The 16,123-nt window shown below is 42.2% G+C and overlaps 1 protein-coding gene across 1 annotated transcript in view; it reads left to right on the top strand.

The window, feature by feature from the left end:
- Nucleotides 1–4,669: 4,669 nt before the first annotated feature.
- The window catches only part of MYOM3 (myomesin 3), a 28,808-nt gene continuing 17,354 nt past the window's right edge, over nucleotides 4,670–16,123 (top strand). The window contains exons 1-13 of the mRNA XM_009515142.2: nucleotides 4,670–4,739; nucleotides 6,885–7,019; nucleotides 7,172–7,246; nucleotides 7,875–8,034; nucleotides 8,276–8,433; nucleotides 9,542–9,637; nucleotides 10,274–10,362; nucleotides 13,385–13,429; nucleotides 13,628–13,768; nucleotides 14,748–14,909; nucleotides 15,182–15,323; nucleotides 15,405–15,604; nucleotides 15,923–15,976. Coding sequence (XP_009513437.1) covers nucleotides 6,913–7,019; nucleotides 7,172–7,246; nucleotides 7,875–8,034; nucleotides 8,276–8,433; nucleotides 9,542–9,637; nucleotides 10,274–10,362; nucleotides 13,385–13,429; nucleotides 13,628–13,768; nucleotides 14,748–14,909; nucleotides 15,182–15,323; nucleotides 15,405–15,604; nucleotides 15,923–15,976 — 1,429 coding nt within the window. The 5' untranslated portion in view covers nucleotides 4,670–4,739; nucleotides 6,885–6,912. The remainder of the gene's footprint in view (nucleotides 4,740–6,884; nucleotides 7,020–7,171; nucleotides 7,247–7,874; nucleotides 8,035–8,275; nucleotides 8,434–9,541; nucleotides 9,638–10,273; nucleotides 10,363–13,384; nucleotides 13,430–13,627; nucleotides 13,769–14,747; nucleotides 14,910–15,181; nucleotides 15,324–15,404; nucleotides 15,605–15,922; nucleotides 15,977–16,123) is intronic.

Below are 16,123 nucleotides of genomic sequence, written 5' to 3'. Positions count from 1 at the left end.
TGTCCTGCTGTGCTCTTTAATGACTGCAGAAAGATAAAGCCTTTTTTTTCTCTGCATCAGATCAATGCAACCTTGGCCCACTTCTGATGTTTCTCAGCTGCTGCTCATTTCTTTCTCTGAAATACTCACACATTCTCTTCTTCCCTTGAAATCCTCAGGACCAAAGCAGCTACGATCACATTCCACGTAGGCAGGAATGTGAGGATTTACACTAATCTCAGTTCAGCCTTCAATCTCAGTTTACACTAATCTTAATTCAGGCACTTGGTAATCTACAAGGGAGACTAGGGAGGTTTTGAGCTGCTTCCTCCCACACTTCACTGACACTGCCGATGAGGAACATGCTTCAGTTGCATTGCAGAGAGGTGTCTATGACTGCCAAGCCCTCCTTGGCTCCTGTTACCAGCACATCCACCTCCAGGGCTGGAATGAACCAAAACCGATGTAAACTGAGAGTCAAATCCCTTTAGCGCTGCACCTTTACCAAAAGCAAGCTAGATGGTATTTATTCGGGAGACAGAGGGGACAATTATTTTTCATTAGAAGGAATGCACAGTTCAACCTGTCGGTTTCCACTGGTGTGGTGAAAAAGCGTGAATGTCTGATGACATCAGTTTTAGAGAAGAACTGAAACCATTTATAGGAATAGGCAAGGCTTTGAATGGTATGGGGAAGTACTCACTTGAAGACCACTGCCAGAGAAAGGCTGACTAGAAGCAAAACTCAGCTGTTTTCACCGCAAGCACATTGAGGTGTTTTCTCAGTCCAGGAAAGCTGAGGCTAAAGGCTAAATTCCACTTGCTTTGGTGTGATTTTGTGAATAAACTGTAGCCTTATGAAGAAAACGGGTTTGATGATTCAACACAGGATTAAAGGAATAGTCTTAGAAACTTTACAGGCGAAGGTTCTGCTCCCAACTCCAGCATCAGTAATGAACAAAGCACTATGGCTGTGTCATACGAGGCCAAAAGGTCGAAATGCCAGATGTGGTGAAGAGGCGTCATGGCATGGGGTATGAAAGGTATGCATATGTGCACGGTCTGGGCAGCTACGTGGAAGGACATTTCCATTGTCCTAGCTTTCCTTCATACCATTCAGTATCAAAGGTTTTGTGGAATGTTGTTTGAGCTGTTTCATGCACTCTGTGTTCAAACTATCCATCAAAAACAACCCACAGAGAAAGGCTGCAGTTACAGGAGTCGCAGCAGCCCAGCTGTGTTGTCTCCATGAAGCGCAAGGCTCCAGGGTAACACATCGCCCCACTAACTCCCCCCGTGGAGAGGCTGCATTTCAAGCCAGTGATGCCGATTACCTTATTCAGAGTTGCCTGTGGGCTGCATATCTTATATCAACAACATTCCCAGTGATGCTACTCAGGGAATAATCAAATGCCACAATGTCAACATTTTGGCTCATGTTGTGAAACATAACCCTCAGCACAGGGTCAGTATGGGCAGCATAGTGCAGAAGGGAAGGGGGCCTTAGGAGAGCGTTTGAAGATGCTGATAAAAACACATTTCTTATTTAAAAGCCTTTTCAAATCCCTCTGCAGACCCCCTGCTGCAGGGTCTGATCATGTCCAGCCCTTAATAAATGTATCATCTTGATGCCCCAGGAGGAGAGATAGGAAATGAGGCACAGAAAGCCTAGGACCAGATTTTCGGAATGGATGTAGGTGCCTAAAGATGCAAAGTGTCCCACAGCTGGGATGTCAATCTCTTCTTCAGGCACCTTAAATACCTTAAAAGCTACATTGCCTCTGACTGTCCTCAAAGGCTGCATATGGCAGGAATGATCTTAAAGGCTTACAACCCAGCTATTGCCCCATCCTGTCCTCGTCTGTTCTACCCCTTGCAGCAGCAGCTGTAATGAACAGGGAACGCAATTAAGAGAGGGGCTCTGTAAGCCATGTCTTAAGGAGGTGATTGATAGCAATATTCTCAGCTTCCTGCTGCGATCATGGCTAAGTCAATATTCATCTGTTAGGCCTTGATACACTAAGCAGGAAAGGATCGATTCTTGCCTTGTGCGTCACCTCCTAAATTTAACAGGAGGATCACCCCTTCTAAAACTATTTCTCTTCAGAAAAGCTTGGAAAGATGTTGACGCTACTGAGCTTTACTGTAGCCGTGCAAGGCAAGTGCTCATCCATCCTCCATCAACATGTGCTGACCTTCTTGCCTTCTGCTTCATTGCTTTTCATAATCAAATCAATAGCCCTGCTTGTTTCGAAATGCATCCCAGCAAACAGCTACAGTAGGATCTAATTATCTCATTCTCATTCTGTGAAAGGACATTTTCAGATGAACAGCAGGATTTCAATACTGTTTCAAAGGTCTTCCCATGCCAGCCATCTGTATCTAACAACAGACTGCTCCTCATTTATCTTGACCCTTTCAGATAACAGTTTCGGTAGCTCCAGATAATAAAAACTAGCAGTGCCTTGCCACAAAGACCGTGCTTCAGGCAGATGTCACGACGATGACAGGTGAGCATTGCAGTTCCAGTTGTCACAAGGATGCCAGCATGGCAGGTGGCAGCTGTAACCCTAGAGCAAAGCATTACGCTTTGTCTTCTCAGCTAAATCTGGGGGCTGTCACTTAGCCACTCCCCACACCAGCAGCCCTGCTCGTAGCTCACCAGGGATCCGTGCACAGGAACGAACATGTTGCTGCAGACTGAGGCTCACGTTCTCCCTTGTTATTTGCTCGTTATTTGTTTTGGCTTCGAAAGGTGCCCTGTTGAAGACTATAAAAACTCAGCAATGATGTTTTACACCTTCTTTGAGGGAAACCTTACTCAAGGAACAAATTAAAAGCTCCAAACTCTGGAGACAGAATGAAGCAGAGTTGAGGGGCAGCTCTGAAGGTATTAGGGACCCCAGTAAAATAGATTTTATACCTTAGCTCTGGCATCACGTTGGCCTAACAGTATTGTTGTTAGTGATGGGGAGGTATGACGCAGCAGAACTACATGAAAGAACTTGCTCAGCAGCTGGATCACAGTGCTAGCCAGTGGCCTTAGACTTGCTGGTTCAGAGGATTTAAAATGCCCGTGTATATCATCTCTCTTCTCGGGCTGAGATAATGAGAGCTGTGAGACATGATTGTAAGAGATTTTGTGAGAAAAAGGTGACAAAATCGGTCAAGTGCTTGAAACAGCATCCATATGAGGAGAGCATATGTTATGACTCTTCTTAAAACATACAACAGAGGGTTGATATGACAAAGGTGAATGAAATTATTCATAGTAAGCACAATAGATGATAATTACTCATTACTTCTCGTAATACAAAATTCAGGAAAGCATTCAAGTGATGATGCAATGGTTCAAAACTAATGAAAGGAAAGTGTTCCTTCACTTTGACAGCTCAGCTTATAGCAAAACCTATTCAGTCATGCCCGCCCAGTAGTACCTGTTCATTGCTTTCTTAGGAATATCTGAAATGCAGCCACTAAATAAATCTCACACACAAAAGTCCTTGTAGTTCTAGTGCTGATCCTGCTGGGTTTCAGCTTTGTTTTATTTAGATGGTGAAGCGAACAAAGGTTCTTAGAAATGGATCCTACTGATACAGGCAGGGTGACTCAAACTCTGCCAAATTTGATAGTGAAATTCATCTCCACGAGGCCTTGTGGAGGCCAGAATCGTAACGGGTTCAAAAAGGAATTAGGCAATTTAACGGGGATAGGACTATTAGTGACAATATAGCATTGTGTCTAGCTCAGGGGAAGCTACAGGCAAGTCTCAGGAGACAGGATACTGGGCTGGACAGACCTTCAGCTTCATCCGGTATGGCAATTTTATGCTCTTACACAGCCCCTTTACAGACGTCTAGCGGCTCTAAAAAGCCCACTAGTGATACACCAACTCCTCACCTAATAAAATGTAGCTGGGAAACATCTGGCTCACAAACTGGTATTGCAGCCCCAGAGCTTCACTACTTTCAAACCTTTGTTTCTCCTGACACCACAAAAAATATCACCCGGTTCTCACATTGCTGGGAAGGGTTTATCCTGAATGCTGAAGCTGCAGGCCTACCTCTAAATGGAAAACCAGCAGTCTCTGTTCTTGTGCCCTACCGCAGACTCTTAGGTACCACCGTGGGCAGCTGGATCTGTAAGCTCACCCGCTACTGTGGCAGCAAGCCTGCCATTGCCTGTAATCGGGAAAGTGTAATAGTCGCAGCCAACCAAAACATAAGAGCTGCTGTTAGCTCCTGATCTAATTATACACTGACATAATTTGGCTAGACTTGGCATTCGCTAAAGAGATGTCAAAGTAAATGATTTCACTCCATTATGCAGCAATGGCAATGTTAACCCACGGGAAATTCCCAGAGGAGATTAAAACATTCATAATTCATTTCAGATGCTTTGTGAGCTTCTATCCTAAATGAGCACAGGATAATCCAATACTCTGATGCCTGAATTTTGGAGGTACCTGTTTTTCCTTATATCATTTGGCAAAGGCAACAATTTGCCCAATCTCAAAAAGAGTTTGTGATTAGTTGCCATTGCAGTAAACAGCTCCAAGTGCGTAACCCCTGCATGGGTCTCCCCATTGTCATTGCGATGGCATGGTAGGATGCTATATTTAAGACTCCAGGATGGGCACTCAAACATGGGGAACATTCTTTTGGGGAGAGTCATTCCTAGTGTCATCAACAGGGAGAAGGAAACGCTGCTTTGTCCTTTCTCTTGCATGAGGACAGACACTCTCACTGTAGTCTTCACAGGGTGAGTTCGTTTATCTGTAAATAAAGTACTGTTTATAGCAAGATTTTATAAGATCTTCGTAGCAGCATCAGTGATTGTGTATGATCACTTTATTTGAATTACACTTCAGAGACAGACTGTACTTCGTGATTGTATCTGCTTTAAAGTGTCATTACTGTTTTTCCAGTGTTGTTCTTATGAAAATACTGTTTTACTTCATGTTTTCTCACAAGAATCTATTCCGGTTTACTGGTCTGTTTAGAAAAAAATATATACTTGGATTGAAAAGTGTAGGTTTTAGCAGATCAGAACTCTATATCTTTACAATAAACACTAGATTACATAGCACTGAAAATTTTCCAGGGAAAAAATAAAAAACATTATATAGCAAAAATTAAACTGGATCAGTAACTATTCATGAAAATGGAAACAAAGGTCTGGTGCTCAGCAGTCATTCTGCAGCTGAAATAGTCCTGAAGAGAGTAGTATTCTATGAAATTACAAAGATTTTTTTTTCCATAAACACCTGTTTTGTTTTATTTTCTCTTTCTTATACTTGCCAACATGTCTTTGTGCCTTCCGAAGTTAATGTCTACTGAGGAAATATTATTGTGATAATTCTGTATTTTCGTTTGCATTTACCACAACAACTCTGCTTTTCCATATGACTGTGCTTTTCCAGGGACTGTTTTTTAAGAAATTTGTTTACATTAACAAAAAATTGTACTACTAGTAAAAGCTGACGGCTTTGCATTTTTTATTGTTTTAGGATTAGAAAGCAGTAAAACTAAAATCCACGTGCAAAATTTGCCAAGGGAAAATTTCAGTAATGGAACATGAGCTAGGGAAAGATTGACAAGTATGTTTGAACAAATATTATTCAGCAACAATTAAGTTTCCAAAGCTGTTTTTATAAAGTAGCCTAAGCTCTTAGAACTTGAAAATCTGAACAGTTTAAGGATTGTGCTCTATGTTCCTGAACCAATTGCAGGACAGAATGAGATAAGGAAGGATACACTTTAAAATTTACTTTTGTTTAATGCCCACTCATTAGTCAGTGCCTAAAAGCAGCACGCTGCTTATTCCCAGAGGAGAGGCTGCAGCAGCAGCCTAGTTCTTCAGCAGCTAATGCAGGAGATGGGTGGGAGCCAAGAGCGCTGATGTTTGCTCCCCGTGGTTCACCTGTAGGAGATGGATCTCTCTGGGGAGGCTTCTCCGGTCACTCTGGGGAAAATCCTGCTGTTTACTGAGCAACTCCTTTAAGGCTAACATTTTGAAGGATGCTATGTTTTCTCCACGATTTATCAACCTTTTCTAAGACCTAATAAGAAACAACTGATCTCTCAGGATGCACTCAAAGGACTGGATAAAGCATTATCCTCTCAAGGTTTTGAACTATAACGGTTCTTGCTGGCAGCCTAGGTACGCAGATGGGAATACAGGCTGAAGAAGTGCTCTGTTTCGGCAATGGCAACTGGAACTGGTTAGTTCCAGAAAATCCGCTTGGATTTTCCAACTACCACAGAGACCACGTGATTTCTGCCCAGCAGCCTGTGTGTTTGGTTCAGCAGCATTGCCTTACCTAAGCCCTGGCACATCAGGGTCACAACATGGTGAGATCACAACCGGGGTGGCAGATCACAGGCTATTTGGCATCATAGTTATCCCTGCAGTATAATTTCCACACTAGAAATCTGCTTGTTTTCTAAACTGTTTCTCCGTATCTCACTGTCTGATGTTCCATACCTTATTTTGTCCCTAATCTTCCATGTCCCTCTGATCTCCCTTCTCAGGATGCTCCTTGTTCATTTGCAGGCTATATCGGGGTCTGATCTAATGGAACTCCCTGGAAGAACACCCACCAGATTTAGAGCGTACGATCAGTCCTAGGAAAACAAATCTACCCACAAAATGTTGCCTGCTTACTGTTCTGTTACAGCTTCAGCTGCTTTTAACGACGTATTAATTTCTTCATCTGATCCCATTTTTCACACAACCCTCATGAAACAAACCCCTTTCATAGTTTGAATGCCAGAAGATAGTACTAGATGAACTTTCATTCACAGGCCTTGAACGTCAAAGCACAGCAAGGACTTAGTGATAACTTGAAGAGATTCTGTCATGGTGTATTATCTGAAAGCCACTTTATGTTTTATTCTATTCCAGCAAGAAAGTTCATTTTTGACTTCCCAGCATGGGAACCCGAACCTTGTTCCACCACAGGGAGGAGGAGCAAAAGGAGGAGAGGCAACAGAGCTTGGAAATGACCTCCACAACTAGAAAGAAAAAGTTCAAAACCAGGTAAGCCACAGAGTTAGGGATAGGCCGAGTAAATCAGGTCCAGACAGGACTTTCTACACTCAGCACTGAGCATTCACAGATTTGTTGAATTTTAAGTTTATGAAATTATGGAACTTTGTCTGGATTATTTTATATGCATCTGCCTCTGGAAGTGAGGAAGAAGAGACTTTCAGCCTTTCAGAGTTATCGATGGCAGCTGCCCTTGCCTTGACCTCCGAAATACCACAGTAAGTCAGAAATCATTATAATTCAAATACAAGCATTGTATGCAACAGTGCCTTTGTATGTACGGGTCACAGTTTCCAACTCATTTTGTTGGAAGTAAAAAAAGCAGGTTGAATCAAGAGATTCTTCCTTTAAAAAGAAAAATGCCAAACCTCAACTAAAATTCAGGAAATTAAATTATATGACCTTGGTACCTGTGACAATGAGTACTATTGCCCCGCTCACAAGAAAGGGCTTAAGAGAAATCAGGTTTCATATGAATAAATGGAAAATACAGTCAGATTAATAAATTAATGGGAACAGATGGAGCTCCCCCTCTTTCCTAGAAAATCTTGGCAATGATCCTTCTCTCCATCCTTCTGTGATGGCTGAACAACCTAAGTAGTTGGCAACATCCCTCCTCCCTTTAATCCTCTCCCAGTTCCCCACCTGGGATTAAAAGTGGTCATACAGTGGATCCCCTTCTTGTGCTGTTAAAAGCGTTATATTTCACTGCATGCAAGCTGATGTTTCTGTCCTTAGCACTTGTTCTGATTTAACCAAAAGTATGTGCTATAAAACAACAAAGACCGAAACAAAATAAAAAGCATTATCCTAACTTCTGTTGGCTTTTATCATCCTCTGTTGCAGGGATTACAAAATCAGAAGAGAAGCTGCCATCCTAGAGCTAGAACAGAGGGGGCAAAAGCGAGTTTGGTTTGGGAATGACATGGAAAAGTTGGAGAAGGAGGTTATTCGGAACTGCAGACTGCTGCGTGTGAGAGCTGACCGGAAGGCCCTTCGGAGGAAGGTCAGATCAGACATCTCTATCGGTAGCAGAAATGCCAGCAGGATTAAAATTGCCAAGACTAACTAGCATTCTGCAGATGACATTAAACCTAATCAGGTGTTAGGACAACCTCAAAACAATTAGAAATAAGGCCTTATACTCCTGCCTCTGAAGTGTTATCACACATGTCCCTTTGTAAAAGACTTTGTGTAGCTAGATCACAATCCCTTTCTATTGCCTTTATTGTCTATCCTTGTCATAGGCTGTAGAAAAAGCACGTGTGGAGAAGGAATACATCGAGCTGCGTTCAGGGCGGCCGCCTATGTTCTGGATCCCCCTCAGAGTACACGCAGTCTGGGAGAGGATGGAAGTGAAGCTGGCATGCACAGTCCTGGCTTCCCCACCGCCGCAGGTTACTTGGTATGTCAGCCGATAGCAATGACTCATGCTGCCTGTGTGGCTAACAGTCTGTGCATTTCAGGAAGCAACTAGAGGAGTAACATCTGCGCCCTGCTAGAAAGAAGGAAAAGAGAACTTCAGAAATCACACAAAACACTTTCAATTCTCCGGTTCCACTGTTAAGACCAGGAAAGACACTAAGTATGAAGTGGGCCCTGGAGGCAGTCCTATGGGGCTCCTGCTGGGACAAGACTGATATTCACGTAGATTTCCCTGCTTCCCTTGGTGCTGTCCTCTGTCCTGCAGGCAAACTCATCAGGATTTAAGTCCTGGAAACCACAATCGATGGCCAGCACTAAATCAGCGCACACATACACACCATCAAGGCCTGGCTACCCTGGATAGCATGCAAGTTTTAGCGTTAAACTGCTATTGCTTCTACAGTTTGTAAAATATAAACCCACTCTTTCATTTACTCAGCTTTGCATATTTACCAAACCACAGGAGAGGAAGTGTTACGTACTGGCCCTGACTGCAGCATTTACTATTAATAGCAGAGGGATGGAATAAATGAAAGATCACCACAAAAAACAATTTGCAAAGTGATTGACCATTCTTGCCATGGAAGATTTGAAGTATGCAAACATTTGGATTACTAATGACTTCGTAGGCAGCTAACTCCGCTACTGTCAGAGCTCCTGATGTCCTGTGTCCTTCCAGAACAACCTCTTTGAATTATTCAAAGAGCAAAGAGAGTATGAACCTCCCACAGATCCCCAGTGAATACAAAGAAGCAAGAGACATCTGCTCGAACTCCCTCACACAACCTGCAAAGCAGGGAGCATAAACTGAGGAGGAAGCAACAAACCAACGCTAAGCTGCCCGTAGGCAGCCTGCAAGCAGCCCTAGGGAGGACGCACATGCTGGACTATGGGAGGGGATTTAGGTTAGCTGCAAGGCTGCTTTGGAATGATGTGGGAGACCTGTAAAAGAGGGAATTGTGTCTAGACCTCTGTTCTGTTGTGCCTCTGTTGTGTTTGACATGGATAATTTTAAAATAAATTGTTAATTTTATCAGCCAATTTCTCTGTCCTTTCCTAAGCAGCATGTTTCCTTTGTGTTTAACTAGGTATAAAAATGGAGTCCCCATTGATCTTCGCCTAGCCCCAGCAGGAAAATACAGGATAAAAAACAAGTTTGGGATGCTGACCCTACACATCAGCAGGTAATGTATGTGCTCTTGTCTGAGTTGGTTTTTCGGTTGAGTAAGACTTGCCCTTCTAAAACTCCCGGTTCAAGTGTGTTAAACAAAAAGGGAATTCTGGAATCTGACCTTGTGTGACCTTTAGTGTGTTGTGTCTGAGCTAAACCTTCGCCCTGAGATAGCAATCTCAACAGCAGTTCATGAGGTTTAAAAATGTTAAAAAAAATAATAATTTAGAGCCTTATTTGGTTTTGCTCTTTTTAGGCATGGCCAAAATTTTCTCATTCAGGGTAAGGCCACGCACATTAAGAGCATTTCACAAGCGACATACCAGTGTGATTTAGGATGGATCAATGTAATCAGAATGACATTAGTTCAACTCTGTGAATTATACACAGGATAAAGATGCACATGTATCTTCAGTTCCACAGGTCTTTTGCTTGTTCATTACTTGAAACGTTTTGCTGCTGTGTATCAAGAGAAATAAATTGATCACTAAAAGTAAGAAATCCTTGTAATCAAAAAGAAAAGCAGCTTCTCGATGAAAAGCAAATAGCTACTTCTAACTTCTGGGATTAAACAGAAACCCTTCTGAATTTGTCCCGTGAAGTATGAACAATAACTGAAACCTAAATAGAGGGGAAATTTTTTTTTCAGATGCTCCATGGAAGATTCTGCTGAATATAGTGTTGAAGTTAAGAATCAATACGGCGAGGCTTATTCATTTGCTACGGTGCTTGTCAGGAGTAAGTAGAAAACATTCCTCTGGTTTTAAATTTACAAACTCTGTAGATTCTTCAAAATATTTTCAATGCTATACATTATATCATAGGAACATACACGGACGCTGAAAAACAGAAAAAAGTGAGCACTCTGTTAATAGGAGAGGAGAATTTCTCTCAGTTATTAGTGAGGGGAAAGCATAACTGGGTAAAATAATCCTTAGCTACCACTAACTAATATGTGTATGGCTGATATAACAGCTTCTCTTTCTCAGTGACTTCTGGGCTCAGGCAAAATCTTTCCGATTCCATACGGACACAGCTGTCCTTCCACTGTGCTGAAATTGTACTAAATTTAGGTACTTATTTCTTCTGGACTGACATGAAACAGCCATACAGTTAAATACATAACACGCTTAGAAATAGTCTGCTGCATTTCTAAAGATAAGCAAGAAACTGGTTAACAAGTACTGTGGCTTTCGAGGGGATCTCTCAGTGCAATATTGCATAGAATACCGTATTTCTCTCTCAGATCAGTAACTACCAAGAGCAAATACCAGATTTTCTTCTTTGGATCTGTGCCATTCTTAAAATATCTGGCATAGACTCCACAGATACACACTCTGCACAAGCCGAATCCAGACACACGGTGAAGGAAGTAAACTGCCAGTACTTAAAAAGGGAAATTATATCAAGCTTTAAGAAATATGCAATGCAGTCTCATAGGACGTAGTTTAGCTGTTCACATTTCATATATATATATATACACACATATACATAAAAGTAACAATTCTGTCATGAAAAGCCTGAACAGAATAGACCCACAGAACTGCAGACAACTAAACACCTCAGTGGGACTGACAAGAGTCCAGGCTGAAATTCAGATGGTTACAGCTGAATAGGGAGGGAACAGGTTTGCTGTGATCATCTTCCTGGTCCTGAAGAGATGGGTTTCTTCAGCTGAATAAATTGTAAAGCCAGCTCAAACTATTTTTTTAGACAGATGGGCTCATCTTTGGTTTAGATGGTATATTTATTGTTAGTGCTTTAATATATTCTTGGCTCTGTCATAGGTTATGTTATTGTTATCATCCTTATTCTTTGTATGCTGTATTTTGGTCACATCTGAATACCATTTGGGGATACGTATGCATACAGAATGCGTACATATGCGTGAGTCCAGAACTGTAGTAGAAGTGTATTGTTTAGGATATCTTTCAAATCCTTTAATTGAACAATGTCAAAATTCAGCATATCTGGAAATATGCAGCACACACCAATTCTAAAGGGACATGTACAATAGCCCAGAACACCTTAATCTGCAAGCCTTCCCAGGTTCCTAAATTCCCCTCACCCTAATGCAGAAATACAGAAGAAGTTACCAGGTGTGCAATGCTTCCCTTTACAAAGGCTCTTACAGTATGTCCAGAAGGCAGGGGCTGGCCCTTTGCCATAAAGCAGAAGCAGCTCTCTGGAAAAAAATCCATGGCAATAGTGACATACTCCTCCCAATTCCCGTCAGCATCTTTAGGATCAGAGCAAGCATGATGGTAGAATAAAAGCTGTGGTCTATCACAGAAAACCTTGGATGGGACTGCTCTCCTCACCTCTAAATGCCTGATTAAACTGTCCTTCATCAGGCCCGATCAGCATTTCAAACAGCTTGCAAAGGTTGTTCCTTGCGATTGCGGGTGAGAGGCCCACGCTGTTCCTTCTCCCCTGACCCTGTCTAATACCATCCCAGTAACATGATTCTTCCTTTTGCTATTTGCATTTAACATTCTGAAAATAGAGGCTACACCAAGGCCTTAATCCTGCCTCCACTGGAAACATTCCTCATCCCCCAGGCAGGCTGATGGCATCTCTTCTCCTGGCCCCACGTAGTCTGGAATGCCCTTGATGCCAGGGGACAGCCTGCAGGACCCGTGGTTCCCACAGCAGAAGTTCACTTTCCCTAAAGACATGATCAAGGGTCTCACAGGGCCTGGGATGAAGCTGTGCTTTGCCTCTTGTGCTTTCCGTTTCTTTCCCCTTCAGCTGTTGACACTCAGTCCTCATCTTTTGCTTACGAGTGAGCTCTGCTACTGCCAAGCTTCATTCATTGAAAAAACAGGCATTATTTTATGTGCATTCCTTGCGGCTTATAAAGGTAAGAAAAGAAAGGATCTCAATTTCACCCTGTGTTAAGTGCTTCCATTCTTAGATTTCAGCTCCAAATCATTTTATTTTGTCCTGTAATGCCAGCAGTTCTCACAGGCTAGATCAGGTGAAGCAGGCCAGCGTTCACGTATGATGCCTCCAAAGCATCCACGGCTGTTGAAACAAGTGATTTGGTAGGGGAGACACTTCCTTCGGCTCCAGGAATTACCTCAGTGTCTCAGGACAGATATCCTTTCTTTTGGTTAAAGCTGGAAGCCCCAGTCGTTAGTAGTCTTCAAGAATCCAACCTCATCCTCTGGGAATGTTGCTTAAACCCGGCGCTTTGGCCAAATTCCGCTTTCAGCAATGTCTGTGACACCAACACTTTTTTCTCTCCTTTTCCGTGCTCTCTGTGGCAGCGAGTACTCTTGTGCTCTGCCTCCAAACAGGGGCGTAACTGAAGCATTTCAGTTGATCCTAGATTGTCACGCTTCTAATCTGGACCGCATTGGTACCCTCATAGGACAAAAGCTGTAGCTCTGTAGGCACACTTTTATCCAGCATAACTTTCCTAGTGCAGCTTAAAAAGACAGAAGCCAAAACTGAAAAAGTAAGGAAAACTTCCTTAGCTATGAATAACTGTGTGCACATGAGCATTTAAAGCAGTATTGCTTATCCTAGTGTGGCCATATGAACAATCTCCTATGTAGATGCATCCTCAGTTTTTTGTGAAAGTCATCAGCTGTCGAATGAATGAATGTTCTACCATATGATGACACTTTGAAGGTTCACATTAAGAGCTGGTTTGAGGGAAAAACACAGTTTGCTGAGCATCATTGTACATTTTTGAGGGGAAAATAAATAATGGCATGAGACTTGCTGAGTGTATTTTCTTTTTGTCTTATAGAATATTACGGCAAGGAGTCAGGATTTGATTCAGAAATATACAGAAGTGAGTAAATGATAGTTATTATTATTCCTTTTATTTTTATAGCCTGAAATATTTTGATTTTTTTTTCTGAGCTACTGCTTTTCCTATTAGCCTGACTGCATGTGAAAAGTGTGAGGTACCACTCTAAATATAGGATAATAAAAATACTACAAGGAGGAAGGCTCCAGAAAGTCTATCATGCTGACTTTTATTTTATAGGATCCCTTGTGGCCAGAGAGGCAGATTTTGCTTTTCCACTGAAACCTTTATTTTCAAGAGAAAAGGAGCCTTTCACCCTCTCCTGTTACTTCTCTTCTGATTTACTTGAACACCAACGAGACATTACCTGGTTCAGAGACGGTTTGTATGCAACAGCTAAGTTTATATACATATACCTATATGAATATACTGTTTGAATTCATAGCTGTGATCTAATGTTCACAGAAGAGAATTCAGGATTCTTGAACTGCTCTCAGCTTTTCTCAAGTTACAGATGTTATTATTTAATTTGTGTGTTTTCCTCATTTGCAAAAGGATGGCACCACTAAAACGTTTTGGAGGTAATGACTTATTCCTGCTCACAAGAATAGTTTAAGAGCCTTAGTTCTGGACAATGAAAGCACCAGGCATTTGAAAAGCCGGTGGTTCTCTAGTGAAAAAACCTTTTGAGTATTCTGTGTTGTTCTGCTGGCAATCAAGGACACTGACCTTGGCCAAACTGGTAATCTTTCTGTGCTATTAAGTTTTGGAAAGCAGAAGCAACACAGTAAGACTGCTCTTGCCATTCCAGCCCTTCTGCCAGAATCGGCTGTGAAAATAGCAGGGGCTACTGAGTTTTAGTGATTTGAGGAGAATTTGGCTATGGTTTGTATCTCAGATCTGATAAAACTACACAAAATGCACAGTATGTGCCACTCCACTTTCTTGGTTTCGAGCACCACTCAGACAAAAGCTCCTGCACGCTGAGCAGTAAGGTAACCTCAGTTAGAGCTGGCATAATATCTGGCAGGCTTCAGAGCATGCAGTTACCTGGTGTGAAGAGTGCCTTTTACTCACTAATTCATCAGAAGCCACGTTTTATTACTCTTTCACTTGGACTGCAAGCTTTTCAGGACAAGGGTCATGCTTTTTGCTCTACCTTTGTGTACAAAGGGAACAGGGAGGCATAGCAAAAAAGTAGGATCAGAGTCCATGACTAACTTGGAGGGATGATAATAATATCAGGTGTGTCTTATAGACCCCTCATCTTGCTCTGTGGGTTTTTTTGCATTTGGAAATATGGCACTCCTGACCCAACCGGTGCAGGTGGAGTTCCTTTACCCCTTCTCACGCTTCACAGGTGAGTTGCTGCAGAGCTCTGAATGTCGGGAACTAAAGTACCAAGACCAGGAGGCTTCTTTGACCGTGTCATGTGCTTACAAAGAAGATGAGGGATTCTACACTATCCGTGTCCCCTCACTGGATGGATATAAAGAGCAGACCACTTACGTGTTCGTTAGAGGTATAAGCATGATTCTATCCTACTTAGAACAAAAGCTCCTTTCCTAACATGTTGGCATAAAGGAATTCACAACCTCACACACAAGAAAATATCTCCCAATTTTGTGCATGGATACAATTACCAAAATGTCCAAATCTTACTTTTGGTAGTGATTTAGGTATTAGAAAATATTACTTCACTGGGATGTAGGCCCTTAGACTCTTAAGCTATTGAATGAAAATTTTGGTACAGAGAAGAAAAAACCTAACCATTATCACCTGGTGTTTCTATAGATGCTGCAGCAGAAACAGCTGGTGCACCTGGATCCCCACTCAACGTGAAATGCCATGATGTAAATAAAGACTGCTTGATTCTTTCCTGGGTTGCACCCAGTGATAATGGAGGAAGCCCAATCCTGGGATACTATATTGAAAGGTCTGTATGTTAATCACCTTTGAGCAAAAAAAGCTCATGATCATGTTGTGGGAAAAACAGGAAGGCTGTGTTTCATTTCAGGTGTGTTGCTGGGTCAGAGGATTGGGTCCCGTGCAATGACAAGCCTGTGAAAACCTGCAGATACCCTGTCCTGGGCCTTGCTGAAGGACAGACATACCAGTTCCGAGTAAAGGCTGTCAATAAAGAGGGCATCAGTCATCCTTCGAAACCCAGTGATCCAGTGACAATATATGACCCCAGCAAGGACAAGAGAGTGACAGGTTTGTCCCAAAACCAGGAAAATTTTCACCTTAAGTATGATGTGAGGCTGCAGGTATGCCTGAATGCAGTTTGTGCAGGTTCCCCCCGTTCTCACAAGTACCACTGCAACACACTGCCATGCTGTGCCTTTGCTGAATCCCCAGTACTGTTCTGAACAGCAAAAGATCAAAATACCAGTTATGACATTTCATTGTATGCGTAACAAAATGGATATAATTATGCATATAACAAAATGACAGAGTCCTGGGCTCTGTCTTTCTTGACAAGCCTCACGCATCTTGTCTTAGTGGATAACATTGCCCTGTTTGACATTACAGTTATTCCATACGACGATGGCAGGACAATAGAGATTTTCAAGGATGACCTGGAAGGTAAGTTCAAATTTATACCGAGCCATTCTCTCAGAGAGGAATGATTCTTCTACAACATTGAGACCTCTAATAGCATGACTCTGGAGAAAACATACTTAGGAAAACATACAGTGAAACATCATAGTAAGCTGCACAAGGATCAGAAAC

Source organism: Phalacrocorax carbo, chromosome 22, assembly GCF_963921805.1.
Source record: "Phalacrocorax carbo chromosome 22, bPhaCar2.1, whole genome shotgun sequence".
NCBI lineage: Eukaryota > Metazoa > Chordata > Aves > Suliformes > Phalacrocoracidae > Phalacrocorax > Phalacrocorax carbo.
The sequence above is the reverse complement of the archived record's forward strand: the minus strand, read 5'-3'. Positions and strand labels throughout refer to the sequence as shown.